At 62.8% G+C, this 22,169-nt stretch overlaps 2 protein-coding genes across 4 annotated transcripts in view; one reads left to right on the top strand and one right to left on the bottom strand.

The window, feature by feature from the left end:
* The window catches only part of TBC1D2B (TBC1 domain family member 2B), a 62,234-nt gene extending 59,438 nt beyond the window's left edge, over positions 1-2,796 (top strand). For 2 of the 3 annotated variants that reach the window (XM_041751116.1, XM_041751118.1), the window contains exon 13: positions 515-2,796. In XM_041751116.1, the coding sequence (XP_041607050.1) occupies positions 515-710 (196 nt within the window). In that variant the 3' untranslated portion in view covers positions 711-2,796. The remainder of the gene's footprint in view (positions 1-514) is intronic. The other variant, XM_041751119.1, reaches the window with a different exon arrangement.
* Positions 2,797-4,664: 1,868 nt separating this feature from the next.
* The window catches only part of ADAMTS7 (ADAM metallopeptidase with thrombospondin type 1 motif 7), a 41,010-nt gene continuing 23,505 nt past the window's right edge, over positions 4,665-22,169 (bottom strand). The window contains 17 exon segments of the mRNA XM_041753648.1: positions 4,665-5,007; positions 7,080-7,242; positions 8,116-8,262; positions 8,355-8,528; positions 8,879-9,031; positions 9,780-10,147; positions 10,150-11,023; positions 11,340-11,553; positions 11,978-12,104; positions 13,904-14,045; positions 14,401-14,645; positions 15,640-15,760; positions 16,577-16,710; positions 16,963-17,132; positions 18,245-18,390; positions 18,730-18,822; positions 19,423-19,567. Coding sequence (XP_041609582.1) covers positions 4,850-5,007; positions 7,080-7,242; positions 8,116-8,262; positions 8,355-8,528; positions 8,879-9,031; positions 9,780-10,147; positions 10,150-11,023; positions 11,340-11,553; positions 11,978-12,104; positions 13,904-14,045; positions 14,401-14,645; positions 15,640-15,760; positions 16,577-16,710; positions 16,963-17,132; positions 18,245-18,390; positions 18,730-18,822; positions 19,423-19,567 — 3,574 coding nt within the window. The 3' untranslated portion in view covers positions 4,665-4,849.

The following is a 22,169-nucleotide window of genomic DNA, read 5'->3' as shown; positions in this document are numbered from 1 at the left end:
GTCGGGGGCTTGGTGCTGGAGGAACCGAATTCTGTTCCCCCGGGGGCCGGGCTGCCCCAGTTGGTGCTGGAACCCACAGTCAGGCTGTGGGACACCTTCTGGTTGTTCGTTCTGCCACCAGCCAGTGGCTGGGGGCAAGTTAGTGGGATTGGTGCCTGAGCTGTGGGTAGTGTGACAGCCATGGAGTGCGCATCCGTCTGTAGACCACGCCCGACCCTTGTGATGTGGTTGGTAGTGTGACAGCTGCCACCGGGCTGGCTTGGGCATCCGTTCCTTCCCGGTCAGTCCCAGGTTTTGTCCTAGTGCTCCCGGTGGCAGTGTGAGGAGCTCCACGCCCCAGGAGGTGGCTCTTCCATTATTCCAGCATCCAGATTGGGAATGAGAATCCAGTAAGGGAAGGAATTTTACCCACCCCATGACACACAAGCCAGCGCTCGTGTCTAACCCGGCAGTGTTCAGGCCCCATCCTGTGTCTTGCCCTGCTGACCTCTGTCCCTGTCCTGTGTCCTGCCAGGAAGCTGATCAGCATCTCATTTGGGGACCTAAACCCATTCCCCCTGCGCCAGATCCGGAACCGGCGCGCCTACCACCTGGAGAAGGTCCGGCTGGAGCTGACGGAGCTGGAGGCCATCCGTGAGGACTTCCTGCGTGAACGGGACAGCAGCCCTGACAAGGGGGAGCTGGTCAGTGATGAAGAAGAGGACACCTGAGTGCTCCACCCATGACGCTGCTCTTCTTGCCTTTACAACCAAAGTGTGCCAAAAGGATGACCCACAGAGGTGTCTCTGCTCCTTTGAAAGCCCGAATGTAATGCCCATGGTTTCTGGAAATCTGCTGGGCAGATGTCCAAAGCCACCCTGCACTTTCTCCTTCCCACTTGGGGCACGGTCTGCTGTCGATGGCCATCTCCATGCCATCACATGGTGCACACATCTCTGGCTCTTTGAGACTCTGTGGACACCGTCCTGCCAGGCAGGCCCACCCTTGGGGAGGCCTTGGTTGAGGGAAGGAGGAAGCTTTTCTGGGAACTCAGGGCAGTGGTATAGCTGCTGGGTGACACTGTTGGCTTTCTAGAGAACAGCTGGTGCCCTGGGGGTCCTCCACCTGCTGGATGGCCGGGAGGCTGGCTGCCAGGGCCTTCGCTTGGGCATAGCTTTGTGCCTTGCCCCTGCGCTCTGGCAGCTCGCCTCCCGCCATCCCCAGGGTCAGCGTGGTGCTCCCTGTGGGTCACTGCTGCCTCCTGCAGGTCAGGCTGCCCATGCACTTCTACAACCCAGAGCAGTTTTTGAAGCCCTGCAGAGGCTTTGCCCCAGGAAGGTTATTTTTGGCTCAGTCTCTCTGCAGACCATCCCTGATATGCATGTGGACATGAGAGTGTTTCCTGGCTCAGTGTTATTCAAATAGGAAAGAAATCATTTAAAGTAGATTTTTTTTTTTACACTACCTGGAGAAATTGGAAGTAATCCCTAAACGTACTAGATGCAGCCTAAGTGTTGAGCGGAATTTGAGGAAGTGTGTTTTCCTAAGTACGGACATTCTCCTGTTACGGCCTGTTCAGCGGTATCCTGACCAGGCTGGCATCTCCGCACTCCCTTCTTGGCTTCTGGTAGCAGACACGCAGCGCCATTCTCACTGCCCTCCGTAGACCCCACTGGAGACCCCTGCCTGCCCAGCTCCCGCACTGCCGAGTGAGAGGACTACAGTGAGGATGCCCAGCAGGATCAGACTCTAGTTTATTTCTGATTTCCCCTGGAACTGACACATCCAGTTGTGGGGGCGGGGGGGGGGGTGGAATGCTGCCTTTAGGAATGTCTGTGTCGCCCCCAAAAAGACCTATCTTAAAAGCATCTGGATTGGGCATGGTGCCTGCTGTGTGGCCAGAGCCATGGTTTCCTGGGTGGCCAGCAGCGCCGTGCAGGGGTCTCTAGGCAGTTGTTGAGGCCAGGCCGTGGCGTGAGAGCAGTGCGGTCGTTGGGGGAATGGACTGGGGCCACCCTCCTGGAGGCTGTGCACCCTCTGGGTGTCTCGAAGGCTGGAAGGGTGCGTGGTTGGGCCCAGACTTGGGACAGGATGCAGAACCGCAGGGCATGGGTACCCCCTTCTGCTGTCTCCGTGGAGACTTCTTGCCTAGATGTCCGTACCGCAGGCAAGGGCAGCCCTCACCTTGCACAGGGATGGGTTTTTGTGTTTTATGGGCTGAACATTTCTTAATACCTTTGTATATTTTTCACTACAGTTTATATTTTTATAGACTATTTTTATCAAGGTTTTTCTAGGTTACATACATCTATTTTATACAACGAGCTCTCCCCTTGTGTTATGGCTGTGTGTGTGTGTGTGTGTGTGTGTGTGTGTGTGTGTGTCAGGCCAAGCAGCCTGAGTTGCTCTTCACTCTGCCCCGGCTTCAGTCCTGGGCTTGGTCAGTAGGGCCTCCTGTGCTGCCCATGGTCCTGCTAATGACAGCTGTCCCGTGGCAGCCAGGGTGCCAGGGCTGGACCGGGGGTGCTCTCCTACCACGTCGTATCCAATAGGAAGTGTTCTAAGCAAAGAGCCAGTCCATTTTCTTTTTTTTTTTTAACCTAAATGTTTGTATTCTTGCACCCCCCCACCCACACACACACTGTTGTCTTCCTGCACGTTGCCCAGGGCAGCCCCTGCAGGTGGGAGGTGGGTGCCCCCGGAGGGCCTGCATGGGGGGGGTGGCAGCTGACTTCCCCTTAGGTCATGCAGCTTTTATACTTTGAGTTGTATTTTGGAACGGTCATACTAAAAAGCCAAATAAACTACTAATTTGTATATTCTGGTTTGAGATGCAGTTACACCAGCTCGTGACAGGACTCATCCCCAGGGCTCAGAGGGGGACAGGACCTCTTGGGGCCTCTGACCTGCACTAGCTGTTTGTAGGTCCCACTCTGGGTTTGCTCAGGGGTGCAGGGGCAGGATGCCTTAGTTGACTGGGGAGGTGGGGCCAAGCCGCAAGTGAACTGGGGGCCCGGGGGCTGAGCTGGGAGCTGGAGCACCCCCACACTCCCCCACCCACCCCCGCCAGCCGCAGCTGTGACATGCCTCGCCTGCATCTGGGCTCACCACTCAGGCCCAGCTGCCGTGGGGGACACCACCCCCTCACCCCCATCATTGGAAAAACACCCGAGAATGATTAAGACCAAATGTCTTTACATGGTGTGGGGGAGGGGGCTCCAGCCAGGATCCCAGAGCCAGCCTGGGGACACCTGAGGTCACGGCCCCAGGGCAGAGGCCCCCCTCCCCCTTCCTTGTAAGGGCTGCTGCAGTGGACAGTGCGTGGGTCCCCAGGGCCTCTTCAGGCCACAGGACTGTTGCAAACACAGGAAGTCTGATGCCCCTGCCCGCCTCTCGCATGCCTCGGTGACTCACTTTCCTGAGTGACCTCAGACCCACCGTCTGTGCGTGAAGACACCATGGGGCCTGTCCAGTTGGAGGGCTCCAGGACAGCATGGCCAGACCCACTCGGAGCCTTGGCTTCTTGGGCCCGTAGAACACGTCAGTGAAGGGGTGTGGTGTGTGAGCAGAGAGCGGGTGAGCACCACTGCCCTCCATCCTGCTATGTGGGGACCAGTCTGGGCACAGGCGCTTCAGCCTCTGACATGTTTTGTCTCAGTGACCGCCACCTGCCCCACCCTCCACACACTCACCCAGCCACACGTGGCCATATGGCCTCACAACGTACACACTGCTCAGGGACCACCATGCACATTGCAGACCATGACTGGCACACATGGTGGAATGTGGCATCCCCTGCAGGTGCCCCCAGAGGCACCTGGGCCCCTCTGAACCTTGGTGTCCCCCCATCTGGAGAAGGGAAGTCAACCCTCTAGGAGGAGGACTGGTGAGCAGGTTATAGAAGAGTCCTGTCTGAGGCTCGGGCCAGAGGTAAGGTCTGGGACCTGCACAGGCCACTCCCCAGGAGGGGCCTGGTCAGCCTGGTTGCGTGTGGACCCTTCCCCAGCCGCCTCCCTCACTCTTGGGGCACCTCATACCCCTCTGCTGCCCGCTGTGTCCACAGGCTCCATGGACCCAGGTTGGGCAGGCGGGAAGGGGCCGTGGCAGGCAGGTGCAAGGTCACAGGTCAGTGTGGGGAGAGCCCAACACTTGAGGTGGCAGTGGGGGCAGGAACCACCTGTGACCAGCCCCGCTGTCTCTGAGCACAGAGCACGTGGCAAAACAGGACATGTAAAGGCCAGGAAGGCGGTGGCTGCCCATCTGCTCCAGTCCCTGGGGGTCGGTCACCAGCTCCACTGGCCACCCTCCTCCTCTCCTCTGATGCAGGTGTGTTAACGTGGGGGTGCCAGCCCCCTCCCCGTCTTCCCTGGGGGGCAGGCCCTGCTGGACACAGGAAGGGCCTGGCTGCTTGAGGTGGGATGTGACCCTGTCACCATGAAACCACTGGGCTCTGTGGCCCCGGAGTGGGGGGTGCAGGCTAAGTGGGGCCACTGCCCCCCCACCGGCCTCTGCCAAGCTGGACCCGCCCCACCTCTGCAGCTGCAGGAGCCACCAGACCTGTCCGGAGGTGCCCCGGGAGCATGTGAGGGCGGTTCAGGAGGATGGGGGGGGGTGGCGGGCTCCAACCTGAAATTCTCCCGACGCAAGAGGAAGCCAGGCTGTACGCTGAAACTGTAGGTGCTCATTTATGTATAATAATAAAGGTTATGCAGACCATTAAAAAAATACCTTTTCTGGGGGAGGGGTCCCCGGCCTGCCACCAGCAGGCCAGGTTAGCACCTTTGGGGTGCAGCCCACAGTGGGGCATGAGGTCCGTGCGTCTGGGTGGGTTGGGTGGGGGGGTCGGTCAGGGCAGCCCGGCTGGGGTGGGTCAGCGGCGGGCAATGCGCTGGTGGCCGCGGGAGGGGGCGCCGTGGCCCGGCGGGGGGCAGGAGCGGCAGCACTGGGTGCGGACGGCCGGCAGCTGGCAGCGGCCCAGCAGACGCAGGGTCTCACAGAAGCCGAACGACAGGCGGTCCCGCTCGCAGCCTGGTTGGGGTGGGAGGGGCTCTCAGGACGGAGCTGGCACCAGCACCCCGTGGGGGCCACCCCCTGGGATCACACCGGCCGGCAGCCACCCCAGGGCCTCAGCACTCCAGAGGTCTCGGGAGGGGGGCGCTGGCAAGGCCGAGTCAGCGTTCCAGGGGGAAGGTTCTGAGACCCCCACCCCGACCCCACCTCCACCGCCACAGACCAGCCTGCAGGAGACTCGGCCCCCGACCCGACCCCCGCCGTCCCTGCCGTGCACCTGCCCTGCTGGACGCCCCCGACCGACCGCCCCCCTCCCCGGCCCCCCAAGCCCCCGGGTCATACTGAGCCTCAGCTTCCGCTCACAGACCCGAGTTCCAAGAGGCCAGGCCCTGAGGCCCAAAGAGAGAGGGTGTGACCCTGGGGGTAAAACCCGGCTCCCAAGGAGGACAGAGGAAGGCTGCGGGCTACGCTTGTCCACGGCGGGGCTTGGCCGGCCCTCCTGCCCTGTGCTGGTCGCAGCTATTTTGGGAAGTGGTTTGATTCCAGCCTCTTGGCCTCGCTCCCACTCCTGCTGACAGCCCCCAGCTGCCTCTAGTGGGCGTCCCGGGGGAGGAGGACAGGAAAGCCCGCGGACCCGGGGCCCCGCAGAGGGCACGAGGCAGCAGGCTGGGTCCTCCACTCGGGCTCCGGGCAGCAGCTGTACATCTGCACACCCGCATCCTGTGTGCACCGTGTGACCTCGGGCGAGCCTCTTAACCCGGGGGAGGGGGTTCCCTCTGTCAATAACGCCCACCTCCACAAGCGGATGTGGGCCACGCTAGGTCAGCTGCCTCACCGGGCTGACCGCACGCCCTGGAGTTTCCAGGCTTTCTAAATGTCTTGCCACAAACCATCAAAACATCCCCGAGCTTCAGGATCTTGGCGCCCACGTCACCCCCGAGCTGGCCTCCACCCCCAACTCCTCACTTGGGTAGGGTTGGCTGGTGGCTCAGCCACCGGACCACCCCTCCATCCACCCGACCTCCGGAGACCCGGCCTCCATTCTACCCTCTCCCCGCCATGGGTCCCCCTCCCCGAGCCCAGGTGAGAGGCAGGAAGGAGCCTTGGCGGCCTCTTTGCCCTGGGCTGTGTGCGGCAGGGGCAGGGTGCGTGGCACCTCCACTGGGCCCTGAGGCCACAGGATTGGAGGAAGCGGGCTGCCAAGGAGCCAGCCACTGTGGAGAAGGCAGCGAGGTCCCCGAGGCGCTCACCGCCAGCCCAAGGACCACAGACTGTCTTAGGGGCCCGGGGCAGATGGCTGAGACACACACAAGCTGCTCGGCTCCTTCCTGACCCCAGTCGACAGTGACCTGGCTTTAGCTCTCCCCGCCCCCTCCCTACCCATGGCTCTCAGCCCCTTTGTGCTCAAGGAAGCAGAGGCCCAGACAGGGACATGGAGCCCACGGCCACCCAGCTGGTGAGGGCGCTCAGGTGTGGCTCCAGGGCCAGCTTCCTGTGCTTAGCGCCCCGAGGGCAGCTGTGTCCACTGCCACCTCTGGCTCGGGCCCTTCCTCCAGGAGGACACAGCTGGCCAGGAAGCAGCTGGCCACAGGCAGCCAGCAGGACCCTGGAAGGGAGGCCGCTTCCTGCGGCTGCAGCACACACTCTGGGCACTCCTCCTCCTGCAGAGCTGGAGACGGAGGCGCACCCAGGCCTGGCCTCACTGGGCGGCTCACTGAGACCCGGGGGGACAAGGGGCTTGCTCGAGGTCACACAGCAACTGGGGGCCAAGTCTGCTGCCTCCCCTGTTTCTGCGCTAGAGAAGGCTGCCTGCCTGGGGGTGCCTGAGAGTGTCTGCAGGGTGCCTGTGGGGGTTCCTTGGGTGACTGCGGGTGCCTGGAGGTGTCTGCAGGGTGCCTGGGGGTATCTGGAGGGTGCCTAGGGGGTGCCTAGGGGTGTCTGGGAGTGTCTGCAGGGCAGGACACCCTCTGCTCTGGCCCTGACACAACCCAGCTTCTGCACAGCATCCAGCAGCCTCACAATCACTGATCACCCAGGGCAGCTGGCTCCTGTCTCCTGCCATCCCCCCTGCCCCGACCTCCAGCACTCACGTGGGGCCTCGCTGAGGTCACAGTCCTGGGTGCCGCATGGCCGGGAGCTCTCGGGCCAGGCCTCGTGGCTACACTGCTCACTGTCCTCCTCGGGCAGTCCAGTCTGGGTGTTGACACACCTGACCAGGCGCCGCTGCACACCACCACCACAGGGGGCCGAGCACTGTGTATGTGTGGGGGAGAGGTTAGGGCCCCCTGTGGCCAGGGGAATGGGCACCCCAGAGGCAGCTGCTGATGCCCTGGCCAGGAGCATGTCCAGTTCTGAGGCTTCTCGTCGCCCCCTGCCTCTCAGAGCCTACCAGGCTCACCTGCAGGAGCTGCACCCACCCCGAGGCCCAGGAGCGCCCGAGAGGCTGAGAGGACCTGCCACAGCCCCTGCAGATTCCTCAACCAGAGGCCCTCCAGCCTGAGTCAGGCTCTATTCTTAACAATTAGGATGTACATTTTTTTAAAAAAGCTCTAGAAGTAGGTTTAATCTCTGCCACATGGTGCCAGGCTCTGGGCTGGGTGCCTCACTGCGCTGTTCTATTCATTCCCACACCCCCGTCTTGCACGTGAGAAACCAGAGGCCCAGCAAGGCCAGGCCACCTGCCCAGAGCCACTCAGCAGCCAGGGGGCAAGGACTGGGATTCCTGGACCTTGTAGCTCCAGCAGGTGGCAGGAAGGCATCTTGCGCCCCCTGAGGGCTCGCTGCCCCCTCCTCCACCCTTTCTGTCACTCAAGCCTCTGCTGTTCCCTAAACCCTCAGATCTTTCCTTCCTGCCCCAGGACTTTGCACATGCTGTTCCCCTTGGACCTCTACTTCGAACCACCAAGTCCTGCAGGCCTCCCTGACATCCCAGCACCCACCCACTCCCTTTCAACCCCCTCTCCCCAGCAGGCCAAGGCTTCAGGAGTGTGGGGACCTTGTCTGGCCATCACCCACATCTGCAGTGACCAGAGAGCCTGGCACATAGCACACGACGATGCCTTCTCGAGGGAACAGAGGACTTCCCAGTGGCCGCTGGGCCCGTCCCTGGTCCGCAGGCTTGCTCACCTGGCCCCAGGGCCCCATGACCCATTGCGTGCAGGGGTGCGTGTTGCAGGGCCGCGTGCTGTTGGGTCTCAACGCCTCTTCGCAGAGGCCTGGCTCTGGGCAAGTCACCAGACGCTCCTGCTGGCCACCACCACAAGCCTCGGAGCACTGGAAGAGCAGGATGGACAGAGAAAGGGGTCGGGGTACTGCCGGGGTCTGAGGACAGCCCCCCACCTTGTCCCAGGGCCCCCAGGCCTCACCTCCCTCCAGGAAGAGATGTACCAGCTGAGGCAGGGCTGCACCCCACAGGGGCGGCGGGTGGGCGGCATGGGGGGCCCTGGCTGGCAGTGGAAGGGCCGCAGTGGCCGGAGGTCTTGTGTGTCCACACACTGCACGTCACGCACTGAGGAGCCTCCCCCGCAGCCACGCGAGCACTGCAGGGCAAGGAGTGCAGTGTGAGCAGACCCCGTGCACCTGCTCGCACATGGCCCTGCAAGGGGTGGCTGTGTGGGCATCGGACCCCCCAACCCACCCCGGGGAGACCAGCCAGCTTCAGGCATGTAGCCAGGGTGGCCCCACGGGAACAGTCAGTGACAATGCCATCCCGAGGGGCATGGCAGGTACAAGGGAAAGGGCAAGGCCAGCAGCAGAGGTGCTAGGGGCAGGGCAGGCCAACCCGGGACAGGTGTGTGGACAGGACAAGCCCAGGACAGCAGCGCAGAGTCTGCCACCCAGCATGCAGTGGGCACTGGGCAGCCCAGCTTGCACCCCGAGGCTCACGCACCTTGCTCCAGTTGCCCGCGTGCCAGGCGGCACACGGCCTCAGGTGGCAGCGGCGGGCAGGCTGGGGGCGGCCGGCGGGGGCACAGTCCTCTTCGCGGCCAGAGCTGCAGCGGACGGACCTCCAGACAGCACCCAGGCCACAGGTGGTGGAGCACTGGGGGCCGGGCACAGGCCATGAGGGCGGGCAGATCCCTGCACCCCCCCAGCCCTATGGCCGGGCTGCCAGCAATGCGGGGGGACCCGCTGGAGCCAGAACCTCACCTTACCCATCTGTGCAATGGGCCCCTCCACCCACCTCCCATGGAGACGGAATACAAAACCTCAAACATCTCATGTCCTGGCTCACGGGGGACAGAGGTGGTGACCCAACCATCATGACCGGGCTCACTGCTCCCCAAAATCACCTAGGGAGAGTGACTGGACTCCTGGCTAAGCCCTGCCTGTCCCTCCCCAGCCCAGACAGAATTTCCATAGGAAGACACGGGTGGGCAGGGGGACACAGTTTCTGGCCATTAAGTTCACACACTCGCCGGCCCCTAAAGGAGCAGGGTGAGGCCACTGAGGAGGGGCCAGGCAGGGAGAGCCAGGCTGAGCCCAGGGGGCCCTACTGGGCCTAGGAGCCACGGAGGCGGCTTCCCCACCAGCAGGGTGTCAGGGGGCACCCTGTCCGGGAGTATGAGGGATGCGGCTCCTGGCCACCCTCCATTTCGTGCCACCCCACACCCTCCTGGTGGCCCGTCTCCTCATCTTAAGAAACTGAGGCTGACAGGGCGGATGGCCCCCTGGCACACAGAGGGCATCGCTGCTCCCAGCTCGGGCTGCAGGTTTCTGTACCCCGGGACCCCCATGGGCCATGTGCTGAAGAGGACACAGTGAGGTCCTGCTCTTCCCTGGCCCCTTACCTCACTCCAGCTCCCCACCTCCCAGCTGGCATTCTGGGCAGGCGGGGGGTCCTTGGCTGGGCTGGGGTCCACAGGCTGGGTCTTGGGGACTCTGCCATCGGCTGACCCGTCCTGAGCTGGTGTGGGCTGTGGTGTGGGGCGGGCGGGCACTGGCTGGTCCTCAGGTCCTGGGCCCTGGGCTGTCGGAAGGAAGGTCCCTGGCAGGGCTGGGGTCTGCAGGTCCCACGGGGCTGCAGTGGTGGGAGTCCCTGGTTCCAGGGGGCTGTCCCCACCCCAGGTCTCAGGCAGAGTGTGGGGGGAAGGAGTAGAAGGGCGCCCCCCGACGGTGGGCCGTAGCTCAGTGTCCATAGGCCCCGGGCTGCCTTCCGAGCTGGTTCCCAGGCCACTGTCCCCACGGTCCACAGGTGTCCCACATCAGGACTGGGGGAGGTGTGGCGAGTGTGGATGGAGGACCAAGGGGGTGACGTGGGGCGCCGTCCTTGGGGCAGGCCGGTTGCTCCACCGCCGAAGGCTTCCTCCTCGTCCTCAGAGAGCTCGTTGGTCCTCTGCCAGTATGGAGGGGGTGGCTGGCTCTGGTGGTCCTCCCCTCCCGGGAGCCTGTTGTGGCTTCCGGGGGAGGCAGGTGTGTCCTTGCCACTGACCAACACTGGGGGCTGGGGCAAGCTGGGGAGCCCCGAGTCTGGGGTCACTACGGGGGCATCTTCCTCAGGTAAGAAATTGCCCGGGGGGCTCCCAGGGGCCTGACCCAAGGGCAGGTGCGGAGACAGGCCAGCCTGGCTGGGCCAAGGGGTGCCTGTGGGGGCCTCCACAGGTCGGCTCAGGGGTGGCGGTGTCCGATCCCCTGCACCTGTCAGGTTTGGGTCGGGATCCTCAAAGGGTCCGTAAGACAGGTCCTCGTGGAAGTTAATGAAATTGTAGTCATAGTAGAAGTCGTCAACAAACACAGGCCCCGAGGGGCCCGACTCGGGGTCTTCCTCGATGGCGTTGCTCATGCTGGCAGGCTCGGGGGACGAGGTGAGCAGAGGGCGTGGGGCCAGGCGGGGGGGGATGAAGTCAATCTCATTGAAGAGCTCGCGGCTGGAGGAGCCGCTGCCCGAGCCTTCGGGGTCCAGGGCCCATGGACAGGGCGGCAGAGAACAGGCAGCCCCACTGGCCGGCCGCAGGGCCTCATCGCAGGGGACGCTGGTGTCATTGGTGCAGAGGACACTTCGGTGCTGCGTGCCTTCCCCGCACGTCACCGAGCACTGCATAGGAGACCAGAGTGGAGCACTGCATAGGAGACCTGGTAGGGCACCTGCCACTGCCCGCTGTCAGAGGAGGAGGCCCAGCCGGCCCCCTCCGGCCCCCTCCGCCTCAAGGCCATGGCTTGTGGTGGTGGCTTGCCAGGGCACCATGGTCCTGAGGCTCTGGGGACAGAGGCTGGACCGGGACAGCCCTAGGCTCCCTTGGCTGTGCTGCTGGCAGCAAGGGCTCCCTGAAGGATGTCTCTAGCTCCCCGAAGCCCAAGGCTGCTGGGGGGGCTGGGGACTGGGGGTGGCCCTGTCCCATCCTGACGCTCACCTGAGACCAGTTCCCCACAGCCCAGGTGGCCGGACAGGACACATTTTGGTTGCAAGGGGTTTCGGCAGGAGGCTGGGGCAGGTGTGCGCAGGCAGGTGGCTCCAGGGCGCTCTGCTCATCCAGCCCCACGCTGCGGATGCAGAGCACCGCGCGGCGGGATAGGCCCCCTGGCCCGCAGGAGCGGGAGCACGGCTGCCACTCCCCTGTCCACCACCTGCAGGGCACACAGGCCTTGTCAGCCAGGGCTGGCTGGATGCCCAGGCTCTCAGGCTCCAGGCAGGGCCAGGCCCAAGCCCAGGGGACGATTCCCCAGAGCCCTGAGCCCGGTCGGCAACCTGATCCCCGAGGCCCGGTGGCAGGACATAGCCCCATTTGCTCCTGCCACCCTTGCTAGGGGGAACTGGCAAATCCCAAGCCCTCCCAAAATCCAAACACAGGTGACCAGGCATGTCTTAGGCTGGTGCTGGCTGCCCGGGCTGGGGGGGGCGGAGAGAACCAGGTCCTGGGCTTCAGCCTTGTGCAGAGGCCAGGCCGTGCTCCCTCTCCTCCTCTCACAGGCCCCCAGATGTGGGCTCTGCGGCAAGGCCAGGGACCGGGGAGTCAGAAGCCTGTGTGGGCAGTGGTCAGGGTGGGCTCACCGGGCAGGGCAGGGCTCCTCACTGCACTTCCTCTGGCGGTCATCAGGCCTGCTCAGGGGGTCACAGTGTCGCTCATCCACAGGCCCTGCCTGTTGCTCAGTGCAGTGCACGCTCTGCCTCTGCATACCTGGGGATCACAGGGGCTCAGCCTGGGCCTGGCCCCTACGGTGCCCCCTGCCCAAGCTGCCCTTCGCCTGAAGACAAGGCCACACCCGCTCTGCTAGGGCCTCCCAGAGCAAGGCCTCATCACTCCTTCTCACTGTCCTCCCAGCCTTTGCCTCTGCCCCTGGATGGGAGCAGAGTGTGCAGGCTTGGGGGACAGTCGGGGGATGGGGGGGTGGGCAGCCCTTGGCATCCTAGCTAGGACGCCTTGGGCAGCTCCCTCAGCCTCTCTGAACCTCAGGGTCTATGTAACAGTAATACCTGCCTGAAAGCCCCCGGGGAAGGAGAACACCATGTGGTCATGCAAATCCAATCCCAGCCTGAGCACCGACCCTTCTAGCAGGGTCCATGCTGAGAAGAGGTGGAGCAAGGAAACTCATCAGATTCCCACCCCCCCCCAGACATTCCTCTCCAGCCCCAACCCCCATCCCACCTTTGTCACCATTCTCATCCCTCTGCCCCCACCTGCCTCTGGGTCGTGGCACAGCTGTCTCCTCACCTTCACCATGCACCCCCACACTGCCTCCAGCAGCAGGACCCCCAGGAACAGGCTCTCCTTTCACCCCTGCTTCCCTCCCATGTCCTATCTGCTCCTCCTTCCCTAACAGAATTCTGGTTCTGTGCAGGGTAATCGTGGGCCCTGCTGAAAACACTCTCCATTGTAGTTCCCCTGCATTGAGGGACGTCTGGACACGAATCCCTCCCCTGGGAGCTAGCGCATGCCCCTTCTTCCTGCCTGGACCACAAGAGGCTGGGAGGGGGCCCTGTGGACGGGTGTGAGGGAGACATGTCCCACGTCCCTACGGAAGCGCAGGCCATCCTGCCAGCCTGGCCTCTGTCCCCTGGGCCTTCTGACTGCTGGCTGGCTACCTGCAGCTCGAGTTCCTAACCCATCCACCCGTGAGGCCACCACTCTGCTGAAAGGCCATTTCCCCGGAGTCCAGTTCGTCCAATAGGTTTTCTTTCACGTGTGTAAATTTAGAGATACTGATGTGGGACAAGATGCTTTCAACAGCTTTGGGAGATTTCTGCCAAGGTTCAGTGGCTGGTTTTCATCACCATAGGAGCATTTTCAGGAACATTCAACATCCATCTGGTTCCTGATGCCGAGCTCCCTGGATGCCGAGGGGCAGTGGGGGCAATGGGCAGGGCCGTGGGGAGTGGGGAAGGTCAGTGAGGTCCCTGCACATGTCACACGGTTGAGAGAAATGAGTGAACATGGTGAACGGACCCCCCTGGGTGCAGATGCTGAGGGCTGGGGTGGGGACAAGCTGGCCGTCCTGGCTCCGTCCTCCATGGGGAGGCTCTTCCTGGGGGTAGCATCCAGGGAGCATGAGGCTCTGGGCCTCCCAGGAAGGGCTAAAGGGTTCCAGGAAGGAGGCTCTGGAGCCCGTCTGCAGCAGGTGGAGGGAAGGAGCCCAGGTCAGGGAGGGCTCAGGTCATGGGGGCCTCAGGTCAGCTCCAGGAGGTCCCCAGTGGAGCAGGAACCATGTGAAGCTAGCCAGTGCCTCTCCAGGACCAGAGTGCCAACAGCTGAGACATACTGAGCACCCCTGTGTGCCAGGCACTGTGCCGGCCTCATCCCTCTACCAGTGGGGACACAGCCATCAGCAGCACCCCCAGTGGGACTCCAGGACCCAAAGGCCAGCATTCCAAGCTCATGGTGGCCCAGGAATAGGAAAGTGAGTAGAGGCTGAAGCCAGGCATGGCTGCCCCGAGATGATGGCCCTGGTGGGCGGTGGCTGGGCCCTCCCCTCTCCTCACCTGTACCACACGTGACTGTGCATGTGGTCCAGGGCCCATAGTGCCAGAAGAACTCAGGTGGCTGGACCTGGCCCTGACCATCCGCCTCCCTTTGGATGGTGTACTCGTAGCGCACTCCGGGGTTGCTCTCCTGGAACAGCAGCTGGGGCAGGCAGGTGGGGGCCCTGTGAGCATGGGGTGTCCCCTCCAGACACCAGGACTTGCTACCCAGAGGAGCCATCCCAAAGGAGCTGACTCTAGCCCCTGTGGGACCTGGAGCTACACTGTAGGGGAACCCAAGGCAGAGTCCCCAGGGCTCTGTTCTGCTGCGGGGTTTGGGGGTGGGTGTAGGGGTGCACAGGATCCCTCAGGTCCCATTCCTGCTCCTGAGCCCCAGCTGCTCCCCAGCCCGAGCTGCTCCCAAATCCCAGCTGCTCCCCAAACCCCAGTTGCTCCCCAGCCTTAGCTACTCCCCAAAACTGAGCTGCTTCCCAGCCTGAGCCTTGGGAGGCGGGCACCTGAATCCATATGGGCTCGTTGGTGGGCCCTGGGGACGTGAGGTTCTCCCAGTTGCCTGTGCGTGCGTACGTGAAGGTGGTGCCGGCCACCTGGTAGTCCCCATTCCACTGAATGGTCCAGCCCCCATTCAGGAAGTACTTATCAGGGTCCTCACTGCGCAGGGCCAGGAAGTTGGCAGCCTCGGCCATCTCCTCGATGCGGATCTCACGGGCACCGGCTGGGATCAGCCCCACATCCACGTACCCTGTTGGTCAGGGGTTGTTCAGAGTGTGAGGGTGTGGGCTGCCCCCAGCCCCTTCTCTTGTCTCCCCTTCTCCAGGCCGCTGGTGGCAGATTCCATTACCTCAAGATTACGAGCTCCCTCCAAAGGTGGAGCTTCAATCTGTCCTAGGTCACCTAAATCTCCGAAGGGCTCCTCCTCAGAAGGGCTCAAATTCTGCTGTCGGGACCCATACCTCTTTACCCCTCTCCTGGAGACCTGGCTGGCTCCATGTCATCGGCCTGCACCCTTCCTTTGGGACACCATCCTTGCTGCTGGCCTCTGTCCTTTCACTGACCTTATATGCTTTACACTAGGACACAGGTACTTCTGTCACCCCTGTGTGACAGATGAGGAGACTGAGGCTCAGAGGGATGAGTAACTTGCCCGCCGGCTCTGCTAGGCTACGGATCCACCTCAGGGGGGCTGAACATCTGGCCCGGCACTCAGGGCCATCCCCCATGGGTCCCTGGACACAGGTGCGCCTCCAGGCTTTGAGGACACAGCTCTTTTCTCTGAATGTAACACCTCTCCCACCTCACCTGAGTCTTTCATGATTCAGCTAAACTGCTGCCTCCTATGGGAAGTCCCTGCTGACCTCCCCAGGTCAGTGCTCTCAGCCTGCTGGGCTTCCTACACTAAACCCTTCAGCCACTGTCCCTCCTCACCTAGCACAGTCAGCCCTCAAGCAACATAGTCAGCCCTCAAGCAACCATGCAAGACACAGAGGTATAGCAGTGGAGCTGGGGGGTCTCTGAAGCCTCCCAAGAAGGCAGCCCGAAGCAAGATCAGCCAGGCCGGGGCCCCTAGGGCAGGAAGACACCTCAACACCTACAAGGACCAGGCAGGGTGGCTCCCCTGCTTCAGATCTTAGCCAGGGTGGGGACCCTGGCGGTCCAGGGCAGGCCCTAGAGGGAGACAGGGGGGGGGAGGGGCCACCAAGTCAAGAGCACCTCCCACCAGCAGTGCCTCCCCGTACCCAGGCCCTCAGACTCCTCGAAGGTCTCGCTCACGGTGTGGCAGGTGGAGCCATTGCCGTGGCACACGCCACAGCGATCCTCGATGGCACCAGAGTCGATCTCGAAGTCACAACCCACATTCTGGAACACACGGGAGGGAGTCCTAGCATCAGCCCCAGCCTCAGGGATCCACCAGAGCAGGGAGAGGAGGAAGGACAGGGCTCCGGGCTCCAGCCAGCCGCCAGCCGCTCCCTCTGACCTCAAGTGAACCCCTCCACCTCCCTGAGCACGGTCCCCCAGCTGTGAGACAGGGAGCCTGGTCTGTGCCACACAGCCAGGTTGACAGGTGGCATAAGGCACCAGAGGGCAAGTTTTACGAAAGGCCACAGCAGGCAGGGGCTCTGCCCAGGGTAGACAGGACTTTCCTAGAAACAGGGATGGATGTCAAAGGCCTGGGCTAGCACCTCCCTGCTGCCCGTCTACACCCCTGGGGGGTCCTAGCGGGGAGGGGGCAGGGAGGAGCGACCTCTGCGGTTGCTGGACAGGAGTACGTGTTGCTCGCAAACACTGACACAACCTCTGCCAGACCCTGAGCCCTGCGTAACCCTGCAATGACCTCACTGAGCCCTACAACCCGGAGCTGGCCCCGCCTTTCTAAGACGGAGGAAACAGCTGCTGGGGTCACGGAAGAAGTAGGAGGCTGAGCCGTGGGCTGGTTTCTTGGGGGGGGGGGCTGTGCGGGGGCGGCCGAGGTTCAGAGGCTTGGGCAGTGGGTTGTGGGCCGGGAGGGGTGAGAGGGCCTATGGTGCAGAGGCTGGGGTGTGAGGCTCGCCTGCAAGGAGTTCCAGTGCCAGGAGGGGTGGGCTCTTTGCTGACAGCCTGGGGAGAGGGCCGGGGGGACCTAGGAGGGACCCAGGGGTAGCCAACATGGGAGCCCCTCTTTCTGCTCAGGCACACCTTGCAGATGCCGTTGATGCAGAGGTCACGGCCAGGCTGGCCCTGGTAGCAGGGGGTGCCATCGATCACGGCGTCCCGCAGCTTCTCAGCAAAGTACTCATTGGAGGGCCGGCAGTGCAGCTCGCAGGGGTTCGCTGGGGGTCCAAGTGGAGGGGCCGTTAGGGACAACCCAGGCAGGAGTCAGGAGGTCACAGTAAGACAGCGTCCATTGCACACATCCGTGGCCATATGACCCAGCTCCGGGGCAGCACATGGGCCGGACCCCTCCCACCCCTGGGCTGCACCCTGGAGAGTTGGTGGGGGTGATGGCCCAGGGCCAGGGTGTGGAACCTCGGGCCCCCGGACTCCCACTGCAGTTCAGTGTCACCATGGGTGGCAGGACTCACCGTCGTTGACCACGGGCACCCACGTGTGCAGCTGGCCCTTGTAGAGCATGGCGTCAAAGTGGCTGCACTGCACATGGCGGAAAGAGGGGTGGCCGGGGGGGCAGGCCTGCAGGTTGCACAGGCGGAAGCGCTTCCGCTCACCCACACAGTACTTGCCCTTGTATTTGGGTCTGTGAGGAGAGCCAGGTGGGGCTGAGTGAGCACACAGTGAGTGCCTACTGTGTACCTCGGTCCAGGAGCAGGCCCTTGGACCATGTGGCAGCTCCTGCAACCTCTAACTGCGGGGAGTCCAATGCCCACCCACCCTCTGGGCTCTGTGCCCACCCTGCAGGGCACCTTTCATCCCTGTCTGAGCTCCAGTTCGCTGGCCTGTAAGACAGGGATGGGGCTTCCCCTTCAGAGGGCTGCTATGACCCTGTGATGAGCCAGGGATGTGGCTGGTGCCCCACAGGTCTGCAGGCTTGTTCCTCACCTAGCCTGGCTGAGAGGCATGCTCAGAAGCACAGCAGCTGACCCCCACCCTCATCTGGGCCAGGGTGGCAGCCCCCAGCCCAGCCCAGGCACAGGCCCTGGGTGGGGCTGGCTTTGAGTCCCACACTGGCCAGGGCAGCCTCGCGAAGAGGGCTCGTCCCAAGGAGCCAGGTATCTCCTCGGTCTGTACTACTGCTGGCTCAGCATCTCCTGAATCTTCAGATCATCCTTTTTAAGGTGGGGAAACTGAGGCCCAGAGAGGTGAAGCCACTTGGCCCAGGGTACACAACATGCCTTCCAAGCCAACCAGCTCTCCCAGCCATCCCCTCTCATCTCAGACCCACATGCGCATCCGAGGCCAATAAGTGAGTCCTTACTAAGTGCTTTCTACCTACTAGTTGCAGGTTTTCATGCTTTAGCTCTGCTGGGGGGTCCTGTGGTCACCCCAGAGTCCAGTTTCCCTGGAAATAGAGACCCAAAGGAGAACTGCAGAGAGGATCTGAACCCTGATCCGTCTAAGGTCCAGAGTCTAAGCTCATCACCCCTGGCCTCTCCTGCCTCCCTCCAGCCAGTTACTGCAATGCTGAGCCTTGGTGTTCCCGTCTGCAGCACGGTCAACACTGGGGACTCTGCTAGCCTCTGGGGTGCCCCTCTGAGTGACCAGGGTGGCCCTGGATATGCTGGGCATGGCTTCTATGGGGATGCTTTGGAGCTCAGGAGGCTGGCACAGAGCCAGGCTCTCCATGGTAGGCTGACTCTGCTCAGGGCACCCAGTCCCACCCATCCCTGCTGCCCCCAGACCCGCACTCACACAGGCTGTGTGCACTGCCGCTCAGCACTCTGCACACCCACGCCACAGCTCCGCGAGCAGATGGACCAGGGGCTCCAGCCGGACCAGCCACCATCCACAGCCTCAGGCCGGAAGCCCACAGGAACGCACTCCCCATTCAGACACCACTAAGACAGATGGGGGTAGGGAAATACCACCCAGTCATCCTTGCCCCAGTGGGACTGAGGAGTCAGGAGGCCCCCTCTCAGTCATCCAAGACTTAGGCCCCGCGGTGGAGCAGAGCAGGGAATAAAGGGAGCCCGTGACTTTCTGGTGGGGCTGCTGCACCACCTCCTCTCTGCAGACACGGGGAGGGCTGGAGAGAGTAGGGGAGGCTGGGGGAGGCTGGGGCTCTGCTAGGAGCTTAAGCTGGTCTGAACCCAGGCGGCCTCCAGAGCATGAGCACAATGGGAGCTCAACCTCTCCCCACCAACCCGCCTCCACAGCAGAGGCTGCGGCACCCCTACCTTGCTCTCCCCACACCTGGTTCCATCCACGGCTGCATCCAGCTTGGAGTGACAGGTGGTCCCTACAGAGCACCAGAGAGTGTGGCACACGTTCTGCAAGGCGGAAGACATGGGCCATACTCTCACCCTTCCCTGGTGCTTCGGGGAGGGGATGGGAGTGGGGGTTGCAGATGGGACTCCCAGAAGGCCCCTCCCATCTTTTCCCAACTGTGTGGTGCTGGGGGTGCCCAGCCCTGGGGCTTGCTGCTCTGACCTGTCCCCAGGCCCACCTACTCTCAAATCAGCCCTGCCCACTTGCCTAGAAAGATACCTACCCACCTCAGGCTTGGGGAGTCCGTAACAGGACGATGGCCTTCACTTTGGGCAATTTCCCCAGGTCTATGGTCCCCCTCAGGTCTATAATCACCCACGTCTATGATCTTCCCTAGGTCTACAGTTTCCCCATGTTTAGGGTTCCCTCTGAGTCTATGGTCTCCCCCAAGTCTATATGCAGCGTAGGTTTTGTTTTGTCTCATAACCTGGCCTTGGGAGGTGAGGGGCTCCACCCAGAATTCAGACCTGGGTCTGTGGCCACCCAGCCACAGCTGATCCCACAGCCACGGTGTCTCCCAGTATCCTGTATGGCCAAGCTCAGGCCAGCGGCTGCTGTAGGCTGGGGAGGCAGCCCCCACCCCATGCCCATCCCACACTCACGTCCATGTCTTCACAGAAGGCAGAGTAGGCCCCGTATTGGAGGCGGCACTGGTGGCCCACATCGTAGAGGACCCCGGGGGGCACAGAGGGGAAGTCAATGACATCCTTGGTGGGAGTGTCATCTAAGCACAGGCCCCAACCCCGGCTGCAGGGAAGGGAGGAGAAAAGGGGGCATAAAACACTGAACCTTGCAAGCAAAAGGCAGCCTTCTCGCTTATCCCAGTTCACCCTCCAACCCCCAACTTAGCATCTGGGGCCCTCTCACTCTCCCCTTCACCTCCAGGCACTCTGGCTCACTAAACAACTCACCCCCCTCCTGGGGCCACACATTTGCATAAGCTGCTGGCTCCACCTGCAGTGCTCTGCACACACTACCGTGAACTCTGCCCCAGAGACCCATCCCAAGGGCACCGCCAGGGAAGCCTCCCCTACGCCCAGCCCTCCCCTGGCCCTGCTGCTCTGAGTTCCTGCAGCCTCCACCCCCGCCCCAGATCTGGAGAGCATCACTTCACAGCTGATACAGCAGTGTGCCTCTGCGGGCCCCACCCTAGGCTGAGATCTGGGGTCTCTGTGGGGGACACGCTGGGCCAGGGACATGCTGGGCCGAGGATAGCGCTGCCACCCTGTCACTTCCTCGTTCACTCCTGTCTGCCCTCTGCCAGCCTTCCCTGGCAGTGCAGGGGACCCAGGCTGCCCAGACGCCACAGCAGCAGGCAGGGAACACGGATGCAGAAGGGCCCTGGGGAGGGCATCCCAGGCTGGGCTTGGCCCTTCTCTGCCAGCGCATCTGTCCAAGGGCCCTTTGTGCACAGCTGTGGCCTCTGGGGGCCAGTGTCTATCCCAACACCATTGCCAGGCCCTGCACATTGACCAACCAGCCCAGGGCTCACTGCTGTCCTGCAGGGGTCAGACAAGTGTCTAGGGACCTCCCTCAGGGCAGCAATGGCTGGTGAGAGCTGAGATTGGGGGTGATGGGTAGTTGGCCCAGGCAGCAAGGAGAGGGTGGGGAGAAACCCTCCAGTTTTCCAGGCCGGGTGCTAGAGGGTGGCTGGTACAAGGTAGGGGGCCAGATGAGCAGAGGGTCAGAAGGACAGAGGTGATGGGCACTGGGCTCTGACAGGAAGGGACAGAGGACACACCACAAGACAGACTGGAAGAAGACAGAAGCAGGCCACCACATCAGCCAGGGCGGGAGGTAGGGGGCAACGCTGGGGGCAGTCAGCCTCTGAGGGAGGCTGTAGGGCCCAGGGTGGGGTGGGTGGTCTGTGGGGTTGCCTAGGGCCACTAGCCCCACCCAGAGCTGCAGTGAACACAGCCCCTGAGACTAGACTCCTGCTGAGGGCCCTGGGGACCCCTCTGCCCAAATCACCCCGACCACCTATGCTGGTGGAAACCAGACTCCCTAAAGCGGGTGTCAGCAAATGAGCAGCTCTGGAACCCATCCCTTTGCCCCAGATGATCATGGGCCAGGTCCTCGGTTGCTCCTCAAATACCTGGGATGAAGACCCTATGCCTCTCCGTGCACACACAGGCCTGAGGCAGGACACCCCTTGCCCTGGGTCCCACCAGCGAACACTAATGGTTGGGATCTAATGCCAGACTCAGGCTGCTGGGGGCCCCACATATCCCTTGCTGGGTGGCCCCAGTGAAGGCCCATCCATCTACAGGCCTGACCTCAATTCTTCACCCCAGTGTAAGTTCAAAAGCACAGCAGCTGAGTCCTGGCAGAAAGGCGCCTGCTGATGGCTGGCCTGGCCCTTGGGGCCAAGTGTCAGCTGGGGTGAGGATGGGGGGCAGGGTCAGCCCAACCCTGGGGCTCCTTCTGTCCTGCAATTCAAGACAGGGGCTGGGGAGGCTCGCCCACCCCTCTGCCTCAGACCCCGCCTGGGGGTCCTCCAACTTGGGATCTGATGGCCTCTTCTGGCTTTGTCTCCTGGCTGGAACTTGCCATGTGTCATGTCCTGTGGGCCAGGCAGTTGGAGTGACAGAAGCCTCTCTGGTCCATCCTATATGTGTGTGACAGGTTGGGGGCATGGGGGGAGGGGTCCTCCAGACCTCCCACCAGAATCAGGGCCATATTCAGGCCCACGTGCTGATGGAACGTTAGCACCCGAGTTCTAGTCTGCCTCTGTGCGGCCCTGGGCCATCCCTCCTGCTTCTGAGGACTTATCTACCAGAGGCTGAGGAGCCTAAGGGAACCCAAGCTTGGAGGTATAAATAGCAGCACGTACTTGGGAAAGGCCCTTCCTTCCTGTGGCTGGCTCACTGCCAGGGCTCCTCACCCCGCTGACACACACCAGAGCTGCGTGCAGGGCAAGCGAGGTGGCCCGGGAGTGCTCCTGAGCCTCCCCCAAGGCCAGGGAATACCAGCTGACCCCACTGGGCACCGTCTATGCGTCCTGTTCATCCTGCTCCGACCCAGTGGGGAGACGGAGGGTGAGGCGCCAGAGGACAGGCTGGCACCCCCCACCCTGCAGCCTGAGTGTGACCCCCAGAACCCTCCGCTGCAGGCTGGCTCTCTCTGACCTTTGCCCCCACACGGCCCATCTCAGGGCCCAGGCTCCCAAGGCCCCGGCTGGCTCAGGCTCCAGCCTGCTCTTCCCACCCTCACCCTAGGCCCCGAGCCAAGTCCCTCGTGCATTCCAGCCACTGAAACAGCACAGAGACCCTGTGTGTGTGTCTGTCACGGAGGCAGCAGGGTGCGGGGCAGCTCCCTGGGTGGGGACAGCTGGGAACAGGCCCTGGGG

The sequence above is a fragment of the Vulpes lagopus genome, chromosome 4 (assembly GCF_018345385.1).
Source record: "Vulpes lagopus strain Blue_001 chromosome 4, ASM1834538v1, whole genome shotgun sequence".
NCBI classification, from domain to species: domain Eukaryota; kingdom Metazoa; phylum Chordata; class Mammalia; order Carnivora; family Canidae; genus Vulpes; species Vulpes lagopus.
This window is presented reverse-complemented; position numbering and strand designations above follow the sequence as displayed.